The 11,693-nt window shown below is 48.7% G+C and overlaps 1 protein-coding gene across 4 annotated transcripts in view; it reads right to left on the bottom strand.

Moving 5' to 3' along the window:
• Window positions 1-584: 584 nt before the first annotated feature.
• PDE6A (phosphodiesterase 6A) overlaps window positions 585-11,693 on the bottom strand; it is a 59,993-nt gene continuing 48,884 nt past the window's right edge. For 3 of the 4 annotated variants that reach the window (XM_070233025.1, XM_001503759.7, XM_070233024.1), the window contains 5 exons: window positions 6,232-6,295; window positions 5,878-5,952; window positions 4,316-4,399; window positions 2,407-2,554; window positions 585-910 (listed from right to left, as the gene is read on the bottom strand). In XM_070233025.1, the coding sequence (XP_070089126.1) occupies window positions 831-910; window positions 2,407-2,554; window positions 4,316-4,399; window positions 5,878-5,952; window positions 6,232-6,295 (451 nt within the window). In that variant the 3' untranslated portion in view covers window positions 585-830. The remainder of the gene's footprint in view (window positions 911-2,406; window positions 2,555-4,315; window positions 4,400-5,877; window positions 5,953-6,231; window positions 6,296-11,693) is intronic. The other variant, XM_070233023.1, reaches the window with a different exon arrangement.

Genomic DNA, 11,693 nt, shown 5'->3' with positions numbered 1-11,693 from the left:
GGCAGCCTTGGTGGACCCCACGGGGAGTCCTGGAGCTAGATTGGCCCTGCAGAGTTGGGCCACGTTGGGCCAAGATGGCCAGGCCTTAACACCCGGCATAGATCTGTCATTGGGTGTAGGCCACCCTGGGAAAGGGCATGACCTTGGGCAAATTGTCTCCCTGCCACTGACGTATTCCCTGAAGGGCTGACCCTGAGGGCTGTTTGCTGACGGCACTCAGCCACTGGGGCCACAGGTCTCTTACGGAAAGTACAGCTCATCACAGCATCTACCACAACCTGACATTAGCTGTTCATCTGTTGCATGTGATAGCCATGTGGTTATGTTAGAAAACACCCCTATGTCTTTAAAGACGTGTAATGGAGGAGTGAAATGATATGTCTGGAATTTGCTTTTCAATACTAAAGCTAAGAAAAAAATGAAAAATATAAAAGGATGGATGAAGCAAATGTGGCAAAATCTTGATACTGGAATCTGGGTGACGGTTGGTGGGGATTCATTGTATGATTCTCTACCTTTGACTGAAAATTTTTATAATAAAATGGAAGTATAAGAACAAAAATGCTTCTCAGCAGGCAGGTGAATCCGACATTAATTAAATGTTTAATTGATGTCTATGAAAGCTAGAATGTTGGCTTTAGTGCAATAAAAAGTTCTCAAGGCTGAAAAAATGTTTGAAAGCCACTAGATAAGATATAAGCTAAATTCTCTTTCACCTTTGAAGTCCTAGCTCTCTTTTACTTCTCAATAAGGTGTGCCGTTTTCCACTGGCTCTGGGAACCTCTTCCCACGAAGGCTGGCGCCATTCCAGTCAGCCGACCCCCTTAGTGCTACTGGATGCAGCACGACTTGGACGCAGGTGCGCCCCCTCCTGGGCCGGCGCTCCTCCCGGGCTGATTTCCCGCGGCTGCTGCAATCAGACGGGAAAGAGAACACACCGGGGGAGAGGAAGTTGCAGGGGGCTCCCCCTTTACCCTGGTTTGGACAAGAGTTGCAAACTCAGGGGTTTTCAGAGGCCAACAGATCATCACAACGAAGAGGGCAAGCCAAGTGTAAGGTGAATCAGAGGAACCAAGAATGTTTCTCTACACTAAGAGAAAAAGCAGCAGAATCGTGATGATAAATGGCAACCAACACTTGGCACCAATGTCTGGGAGACAACAGGGAGTGGTGGAGATTGTGACAAACTGGAGAGACGCCCCTGTCTTATCTAAAGGGAGCAGGTGACACTCAGCTCCAGCTAATTAATGTCATGCAGAAATGTAGACTGGTGTGGCCAAATCTTGATCTTTTAAGAAGAAATGCTGGAAATCCGGATTTTTAAAATCTGAAATATCCCAATTTAAAAATATGGACAGCAAACTCATTAAAAAAGATGTAGGCCAAGCAAAAGACATCCGCAGGCCATAATTTTGCACAGCATAACCTGCCACTAGCCCAAAAGATAATTTGTGCAAATTAGAAAAACTTGCATCTTCCTCAGGACAGTTTACTGCCATTTTCTGGAAAATTGTAATAACAATGCAAATCTCTGATGACTGTAATGTATAGGACGCCTCCTGGAGCTGTGAATAAGCACGACTTGCAAAACCATCCGTGGTAGCCCCACATTTGCAGCCACCAGTTTAGAATCACCCCACACTGCCCAGAGTGGAGCTGGAGACCTGACTGTGCCCACGTTAAGAAGGTGTGTAGAGGGACTGGTGTGCAGAGCAGGGTCATCAGGGTGGGGTGGGGACTAGAAGCCATGTCCTGTGAGGGACCCAGAATCACATGACCAGTAAAAGAAATGACCTGGGGGAGGGGAATGTGCTGTGGATGGGGAAGAGTTGGAACAAACAAATCCCATTTGATTCCTGAAGGCAGGACTGTGGCCACTAGGTGGAGGTTTCAACAAGGAGAAGAATTTCAGTTCAAGGAAGAGCATTCTAATAGTGGTATTGAATGAGGATGTCATGTAAGGTAGTGAGCACTCCATCACTGGGAGCGTGCAAGCAAATGCTCGTGATGATATAGACAGGATTCAAACATCAGACAGAAGGCTGAAAATATGATCTCTAAAATTCCTTCCAACCAATAATTCTCAGTTTTTCTCCTTTGTCCCTGGGTAGGGCCCTATGTCCAAAGCCTTAGAATTGGAATCTGTCCTACATTGGTTGGGAGGCAGTTGGGGAAGCCTTGCCGGGAGTGTCAATCTTGGGAATCAGGCTCTGCCACTTACGGTGTGACTTGGCCATGATACTTCACCTTAGTGAGCCTCAGTGCCCTTATACATAGAATGGGGCCAATAGGTTGTGGGGAGGCCTGAATGGGACCACGTGTGTGAGGCACTGCGACCAGCCAGGCACACTGTGAGCACTCAGTGTAGGGGAGGACGGGGCGCCCCGTGATCCCCCTTCCACAAACCTTGCTTGCCTCCCTGCTGGTTCTGCTTCTCCTCCTCCAGCACCTTCATCTTGGCATCGTACTCGTCGGCAAGCGCCTTCCACTCCTTGCGGTTGTTGGTGATCCCATCCAGCATGGGTGTGATCTCCTCGTGGAAACGGGAGAATTCCTGGAAGAGAGAGAGCCTCTGGCACAGGGGCCATGCCCAGGGTCCAGGCTCCGGGGGAGGCACAGTGGCAATGTCCAGTACTGGAATGAGCTGCCTTGCGTAGCAGCCTCCCCATCACCCAGCGGGCTGCGTACTGATGCTGTGGGGCCTCCAGTCAACCAGATTCCATCCCTGCTTAAAACGCGCCTGTGGCCCCCCCAGCCTTCCGGACGAAGTGTGAACTCCTTCACAGGACTTTCAAACCCCTCAGACCCAGTGCTCTTCCCCCTCCACTATCCTGAATGCTCCAGGCCTTCCAAATCTCTGTCAGTCCCTCAGGGTATCTTTCCTTCTGTGGGTTCCACACAAGCTCTTCCCTTTGCTGGAACATTCTAACGTCCCCTCTTGTCCCTTGAAGCCTCCACTTAGATGTCACTTTCTCACGGAAGCCTCTTCTGACCCGCCAGGTAAGTCGAGTCGCCTATAAGAAGCTCCCGAGGCCTCTTTTCCCCATCTCACTCATGTACAGGCTCCCTTTGCCTGTCTCCCCGGGGGCTGTGAACTTGGAGAGGGTAGGGACATCGTTGAGGTGGCCCTGGCCCCGCACAGGGTCTGGGGCACAAAGACACTCAGTAAATATTTGCTTAGTGAAATCGGGATCTTTGACGAGGATTCTTAAGGTCTCTTAAGTCTAAGAGTAGAAATACTGCCTTTGAGCACCACATATTACAGTTTATGAAGCGCTTTATCCCCTTTGATCCTCAAAAACTCCTGTGAGGTGGAAAAACAAGATTCCCCGCTCCTAGATTTTAGGTGAGGAAATCAAGATGCAGATTGATGGAGTAGATTTGCCCAAGGTAAGAATGGCAGATCCAGGCCCCACTGCAGAGGTCCAGCCAGAGCCAGCGGGGCTCAGAGCCCCCTGGGTTCCATCCAGGCTCTGCCACAAGCTGTGGGACCTTGGGTAGGTCACCAACAGAGCTTAACCTCAGCCATGACATCAGGACAGTACAAGACCCACCTCCCAGGGTTGGTGTGATAACACACGTTGAGCGCCAGCCCAGTCTGCCTTGTGAACAATGTTACTGCTGACAGTGGAGACCATGGCTGCTCTGCCCGGTTGCTGAGAGGACCCCAACTAGACCACGTCATATCAGAGAGGCACATGCTCCCACTCTGGGAACATCTGCACCCCACCTTCCGAGCAGAAGGACTGCAGCTCACACAGCAGAAAGAGCCCGGTTCTAATCCTGTCTCATGGCTCACTCCAGTGACCCTGGCCCTGTCATTTGTCACCTCCTCATGTGTAACATGGCCAAAATAAAAATACCAAATGGGAAGTGGCACAGATAACAAGGATCTGGGAATGGTGGGTTCCTCAAGAGGGAGAATAACTTTCAGCAAGAGTTCAAAGAGGAATTCCGGATTCTGTTTTGACAATTGGGTTACTCCAACCTATCACACTTCCACCAACTAAGGACGTCAGGAGGGCATATGTCTGCTCTGCCTGCCCCTTCCCTGTCTGAAACCATTCTTAGTCATTTGTCCCACAACTATTAATTGAGCAGCTAGGGTGTGCAAAACTCCAGGCTCTGGCCTGGGTATATAATCACCCCAGACCCCACAGGGCTGTCCTGAGGACCAAATGCCACTGGAGATGAGAAGTGCTTTGTAACGTATCACCCATGGGTCATTTGCCAGGGTTTACTATTCCTGATATCATTTTGGAATCCTGGGTTGATCGAAGACATCTTGTTGGCTCTGAGGAAGCAAAGGGCCTACCTTGTAGACGAAGGTGCAGACGAAGTCAATGAAGCCGACCTGAAGCTTGGGGAGTTCGTCCGCCTTGTTTCTGTCCATCATGGGCTGTCACGGGGCAGAAAGAGTGAGCTGCACTGGGCTCCTCCTGGCATGATGCAGTCAGGGGGACCCACCCTACCTGTGAAGCATTCTTGCCCAAAGGAAAAGATCGAACCCGAAACTCATCAAGTTTCCAGATCTGACCAGCAGTTTGCAGGAAATACAGGGATAGAGGAACATGTTAAATAACACCACGAGGATGCAATCAACCAAATCCAGAAAATGGGAAACTATGCAACAAAAGACCCACCATCTTCAACAAATAAATGGCATACAAAAAAAAAAAAAACAGGAGGAAACTCTACTGATTAAAAGAGATTTAAGAGACATAACAACTGGAGGGAGTGTGGTCCTTGATTGGATCCTGATTTGAACAAATCAAACTAGATTATTTTTATTCTCCTATCAGGGAAAATGAACAGAGATTGGGGATTAAAGAATATTAAAGTATTATTACCAATTTTGTGAGTGCTATAATGGTACTGTGGTTGTGTGTGTGTGTTTCATCTCTTAGAGATACATGCTAAAGTACTTACAGAAAAAATGATAACATCTGGGATTTACTTTACTTCAATGGAAAGCTAAAAAAATGCATGGGGGAATAGATAAAACAAGCACGGCAGCCTATTGCTAATGGTTGAATCTGGCCGATGGGGACATACAGTTTGTTGACTCTTCTCTCTACATTTTAAAATGTTATAAAGAAAGGCAAGAGATACGAATCCCACTGGCTCTTGCTGTTCCTGTTCAGGATGCTGGTCCATTGCTCACAGCCCTCCACTCTCCCCCAGGCCCTGCCTAAGCTTCACAGTTGCCCCAGCATCCTTAGCACTGTTACAGGTTTAGCACATACCCATATCCATGGTTCTGTCCCCAGAATGTCTCTCCCTTTTCCCCGCCTCTACTTTCTAGCCCCGCCCTAGCTCAGGGCCCTCTGAACCCTCTAACTGGTCTCTGGTGGGGAGCCAACTGACTGTCCAGCCGAGTTAACTTTCAAGATCAATGGGTTCTCAGCTTTACAAAGTCTTCCCTTTGCACGCTCTGTGCTGTTGGAACAGGGCCAGGGAGGTGGACTCCTAGACTGCTGGAGCTGAAAGGGAAATCCAAGTTTCGGTGTCCACTTGTCAATCTCTACTTAACTGAGTGAGCTAAGATGTGGACATTAGAGCAGGATTCCCAAACTTCAGGAGGGCTTATTATTACCTAGGAGGGCACACAGTGCTGGGCCCCCTCCCAGAGTTTCTGCTTAGGTAGGTCTAGGCTAGGGCCTGTGAATTTGCATCTCTAACATGTTCCCAAGGAACGAGGTTGATGTTGGTCCAGGGACCACACTTTGGAGAGCCCCTGCCTTAGGAAAGGTCATCTCTATGGCAAGATCACACATCTCTATGTCGGGGGGCCCATCTGTGTCACAGGAAGGTCACAGATCTCCATTAGGATGGGATCACACCCCAGCATCAGGTTGACTTTCCCTCTCTACTCACAATGGGATTCTGCTGCAGCACTGAGCGCTCCAGGTCACCTTGTTCCCAGAATTCAGCCGCAACCAGCAGAGCTACCTGCAACAGGTAGACCCCCCCACTCCCGGAGTCAAGGCCCAGCCCCAACCCTCCTGCCCCTGTTCCCACCCAACTTGGGTTTCCAGCTTAGCAAAAACTTAACCCCACCTCTGCTCCCCCACCCTCACTTTGTTGTCATCATTGGAGAGGTCTTAGAGTAATTTCCATGTCTCGGACGAGGAGGATGGAGCAAAGGTGGAGCTGGGAGAGTCCAGGCCACATCAGCTGCTGCCACCCCTACTGAGACTCCCCTCCCCTTGGGTCAGGAGGAGCCCATACCTTGCTCTGCACCTCCCAGGGCTTGGTGATGGCTGAGAGATCACAGGCGGTCATCATCATGGCCCTGGGCACAAGGACACCTTCCATCAGTCCAGAAACATTTAAGCCTGCCAGTGCTGGTCAATTCCATCTGTCTCTCCTTTCTCTCCCCCACTAGTAGGTGACCTCAAGCCATTGTGAGGAGAGGGGTCACCGCCCTATTGCATCTTGAGGTTGGGCTTTGAGGTCGGACAAACTTCAAATCCCGCCCCGGTCAATTACCAAAGGTTTGACCTTGGGCAATTAAACCAACCTCACTAGGCCTCAGTTTCCTTACCTGTAATAATAGTACTTTCCTCATGGAGTGGGTGCAAGATTAAATGAGAAAATGTGTGTAAAAATCTTAGCATAGTGCCTGGACATACTACGTGCGCAGTAAACACTGGCGATTATCGTGAACATACACTGCGTTTTCATCATGTGCCGCGCACTGTTCTAGGCATTTCTAACATCAGTTTCATTTAAATCCCAACACATCCTGAGTTCCTTCTCTCCTGTCTAGGGTAGAACGGAGTTTCTCAACCTCCTTCTCATCATCCTCCTGGCTTCTCTGTCAATTTCAGACATTTTTTTCTATAACTGATCCATGATGAAGTTTTCAGGAAAGCACTGGATGTTTCCTTTTCTGGGCTGGAGAGATCATGTGAAAATCACTCCCACAGCTGGGGAAACACATTTAAGTGTTTTATAGACAGAGAGCTGGTGTGTGCGTGGAATCAGGGGGAGGATGCTTGGGCACCAGAAAAGCCCATCCAAAACCTCGTGCAGGGCCAGCCCTGGTTGCCTAGTGGTTAAGTTCAGCACGCTGTGCTTTGGCGGCCCCAGTTTGGTTCCCGTGCATGGACCTACATCACTCTTCTGTCAGTGGTCATGCTGTGGTGGTGGCCCACATACAAAAAGAGGAAGATTGGCAGTGGATTTAGCTTAGGGTGACTGTTCCCCAGCAAAAATATATATATAAAATAAAAATAATAAAAAATAAATAAAAACAAAGTCTTGTGCCCTAAGGACAGCACCACTCCCTTACGAGCCCTGGGGCCGAGGTGCTGTGCTAGGTGTTGGGGATCCAGAGAGGCCCACAGGGAGCTCACAGTCATTCAAGGAGCAGAGCAAAATGTCTGTCATCACAATGTGCTAAGTGGGATAGCAGAAAGAAGTACAAGGTGCAAAAAAAGAAAAAAAAGCAAAGGTGAGAGCAACTAGCTCAGCTCAGGGGGCATCCCATAGGTGACGGTGGAGCAGGGCCTCGCAGGGTGCATAGGAGCTCTCCAAGAGGGGGAAGAAAGGGTATAGTGGGCAGAGGCGCAGTAGAGAGTACTCAGGATTGCCAGGAGGTGACTGTAGGGAGTATTCATCTATCCATCCGTATACACCTGTGTGTGCCAGACACCAGGCAGAGACTGCTTCCCAGGGTCCCTGCTCTCAGGAGCTTGCAGACGTGCAGGGGAGTGGCACATTTATCACACAATTGAATGTAAACATGTAAACAACTGCTCTGAAGGAAAGGAGCTCCATGCTAGGAAAATGGGTCTGGGAGGTCAGGGAGGGCTTCCCGGAGGAAGTGATCCTGAGCAGATATCTGCAGGAGGTGTAGCTTGGTAAAGAAGGGAGAAGGGAAACACCTTCCAGGCAGAGAGAACATCCAGTTTCTGGAGGAAGGAAGTCTGGAGGAGGGAAACCCGGACATTCAAACAGCTGGAAGATGGGAAGAGCTCAGGGAGCAGGAGGGAGAAGGGTAAGAGGAGACCCAAGAGGTGAGCGGGGACCGGTGCGTGGCCAGGGGAGGTCTTCACGCTGATAAATAAGTAGCAAGCAATAGCATATATTGGAGTATCTGAGGAAGCCATTTGGTATAAAACTAATTTGGCCCAACCTTGTTTCTCCAAAAGGGCCTGACGTGGCCATTGAGCCTGCATTGTATATCTGCTCTAAGCATTTGGTATTAAGAACAAATGCCCTTAAGATAAAGACGCAACTTCCCCTACATTGGCATTTCCTTAAGGATAAGTATCTCTCCTAGGCTGGGGATTGATTGCTGCGCCCACCCTGTGACCACCCAGCTCCCAGACAACAGACCTGCTACCTGCTACGTGAATCGCGACAGCTACGCAGTCTCGTGACTGTTGTAAAAGGGACATTCCAACCACATGTGATACATGCTCTTTGAGGGTATGTACCCACACTGTACACCCCACTTCTTTGGTGCCCTTCCTTCCTTGGGGAAGGAAGGCCCCAGGCTAGTCCTCAGATCTGGCTCAGAATAAACTCATCCTAATTTTGATTTATAGATCCGTTATGGATTATTTGTGTCGACAATGCTAAGAGCAACAGGAAAAGCCATGGAAGAGTTTGGGTAGAAGGGTGAAGTGGTCAGATTTGCATTCTACAGGCGTCACTGTGGCTTCGGTGTGGAGGGGAAGGCCAGCAGGGAGCCCAGTTAGGGAGCTATTGCAGGATTCAGACAAGAGATGGAGGGGGCAATAAAAAGAAGTGTCCAGATGGACAAGGCATTTAAGAAGTTAACAGGGCTTGGGGATAGATTGGGTCAAAAACAGTTGAAAGTCGGCAATGTCATATGATTCAGTGTAATATATGCATCCGTCCTAAGGGTTATCATAACCATCACATAAGAGGATTTTGTAAGTGCACCCATTGTCGTCATCCTCATTATCCTCACCTTCATCACATTAACCATTCGTCCAGGGTCGCCCAGGTCATAGAGCTCAGCTGACTGAAGCAAGTTGAGCTCCTGCTCACCTGGCCCCTCCCCAAGTCAAATGTCTCTTCAACTCAGCTGTGCAGCTCAGTGGCTCCTGCCTGAGTCCTGAGAGCATTCCAGGCAGCCTGGACAGACATTCCAACACGCCCTGGAATTACACCAGACCTGGAGAGAGTGGCCTGCAGGGAAGGCCTGAGGGGAGCCTGAGAAGCTGTGGGTGTGTGGAAAAGGGGTGGGGTGACTTGGGTTCCAGTCCTTGATGCTCCACTGATGCCTGTGTGACCCCAGATAAGTCACTTTGTCTCTCTGGGGCTCCCTTTCCTCCTTTGTAAAACATTACATCAGGAGCTGGCAAGCTTTTCCTGTAAAGGGCCAGATAGTAAATATCTTAGGTTTTGCAGACCCCCTGGTCTCTCTCCTCAGTCATTGTGATGTGAAAGCAGCTGTAGATAATCAAGTCAGGGTCACTGATCTGTTAGGCTGAGTGCCTAGGGCCCAGGGTACCTTTAGGGGCCCATGGAAATGTTTCAATCTTAATTTCATGTAAAATCAGAAGAAAAAAAGAATATAATAATCATGAATAAATATAATAATGAATTCAACCTGGATTATATTTGTCTTTATACCAACACAGTCACAAAATATAATTTTTATTTATTTAGTTATTTTAATGGAGGATGGAGCCACGAAAGCAAAAGTGCCTAGGACCCACGGAAGTCATAATGCAGCCCTCCATAAAAGAGCAAAATTTTGTTTATGGGCACTGGAATTTGAATTCCTTGTAATTTTTATCTGTCAGAAAGTTTTCTTCTTCTTTTGATTTCTTTCCCAACCATTAGAAAATGGAATAGCCGTCCTCAGCTCACGAGCCCGGACGAAAACAAGTGGCAGGCCTCATATCCCAGCACAAAGGATCTCTAAGCCCTTCCAGCTCATGGTTTGGTCAGACCTGAGCCAAGAGTGAAATCTGGGATTAAGTGCAGACATAAAGGATTTGACGAGGAATGGGAAGTCACACCCTCCCTCTAGAGTTATTTTAACATCTTGGCCCTAGAGTAAACATCCTCACCTAGAGTGGTCCAAGAAATAGCGTGCAGACTAGCAAAATTGGTTTGGGATGTGTCAGGGGGCTGGGTGTGGACCTCAGACTAAAGGAAGCTGGCTGACGCAAGCACGCCAAGATAATCAAAGCACAGGAAGGAAGCGTCGAGTTTTCTCCTCGCAGCAACCGATGCTGACACCAACTGTCCTGCAATTCAGTGCAGTTCTGACACTAACTAGTGCAGATGCCACAGGTTTAAGGGCTCAGGCTCACAAGACTGTCCTCGCTTCAGAGGTCAGTCAAAAGCGTTAGGTCCCCTGGTTCCCCACACTTCTGTCCCACTCGGCTACAAAGTTGTCGGCTGGTGGCGCCCCACAACTTTCCCTTCAGGTTCCGAAATTTGCTAGGGCAGCTCACAAAACTCAGGGAGACTCTACCTACGTTTACCAGTTTATTACAAAGTGTACAACTCAGGGAATGGCCAAATGGAAAAGACGTGGAGGAGACGGTGTGGGGTGCGGGGTGCCTGCAGAGTGTCCACGCCCTTTTCAGGTGCATCACCCTCCCGGCAGCTCAAGGTGTTCACCCACCCGGGAGCTCTCCGAAGTCTGCTGTGTGGAAGTTTTATCACGTGGGCACGGTTGATGCAATCCCTGACCACTGGTGATTAACTCAGTGTCCAGCCCCTCTGTCCTCGCCATAGATTGGGGGCGGGGCTGAAAATTCCAAGCTTCTAATCAGAGCCTGGTCTTTCTGGCGATCAGTCCCTATCCTGAAGCTATTCGGGGTCCTGCCAGGAGTTGCCTCATTAGAACAGACACTCTTATCTCTCTGAAAATTCTAAGGGTTTTAGAGCTATGGGTCAGGAATTGGGGACAAAGACCAAATATGTACGTCTTATTACACCATAGGGAGCGCCTACACCACTACCTGTCACGAGAGAGGCTGCACAGTACTCCACATGTTCCGGCTCGGCCCCCACAATAATCCATAAGGTAGGTACCACCTTTATCCTCTTTGAGCAGATGAGGAAACTGGGGCACAGAGAGGCGAAGTAACGTGCTCAAAGTCCCACCGCCAATAAGTGAGAGGGCTGAGACTTAGGCTGTCTGGTGCCAAAGCCGCGACTGTCTAACAGCAACACTACCCAGGTATAATTACATTTCTAATCGCTTAACTGATGGCCCCCAAGATTGCTTCACAGAGGTGGTTTTCAGCCAGGGGCTATTTCTGCCCCCAGGGGCTATTTGGCAATGTCTGGAGATATTTTTGCTTTCACCACTGGAGAGGGAGGGACCGTTACTGGCATCCAGGGGGTGGAGACCAGAGATGCTGTTAAACATCCTACAATGCATAGGACAGCTCTCCACCACACAGAGTTTGTTTAATCATAAGTTTAAATATTTCCAAAGAATCTAGTTCATAACACAATCTAAATATTGACACTATAAAATAAAATTGTTATATCATTCTTTAAATACAAAGGAATCTAAATAGCATAGCAATTTCACAGCAACCGGCAGCCCATCATCCATTTAAAAACACTTGAATAAACGTTCCTTTAAGAGTCTGGAATTTTACATCCTTCCTTTTCTCTGTAAACTCGTATTTCCGCTTGATTTCCTCCACAGATTTCATCCTAATGTTTTCTATATGTGTGTG

Source organism: Equus caballus, chromosome 14 (assembly GCF_041296265.1).
Source record: "Equus caballus isolate H_3958 breed thoroughbred chromosome 14, TB-T2T, whole genome shotgun sequence".
NCBI lineage: Eukaryota > Metazoa > Chordata > Mammalia > Perissodactyla > Equidae > Equus > Equus caballus.
The sequence above is the reverse complement of the archived record's forward strand: the minus strand, read 5'-3'. Positions and strand labels throughout refer to the sequence as shown.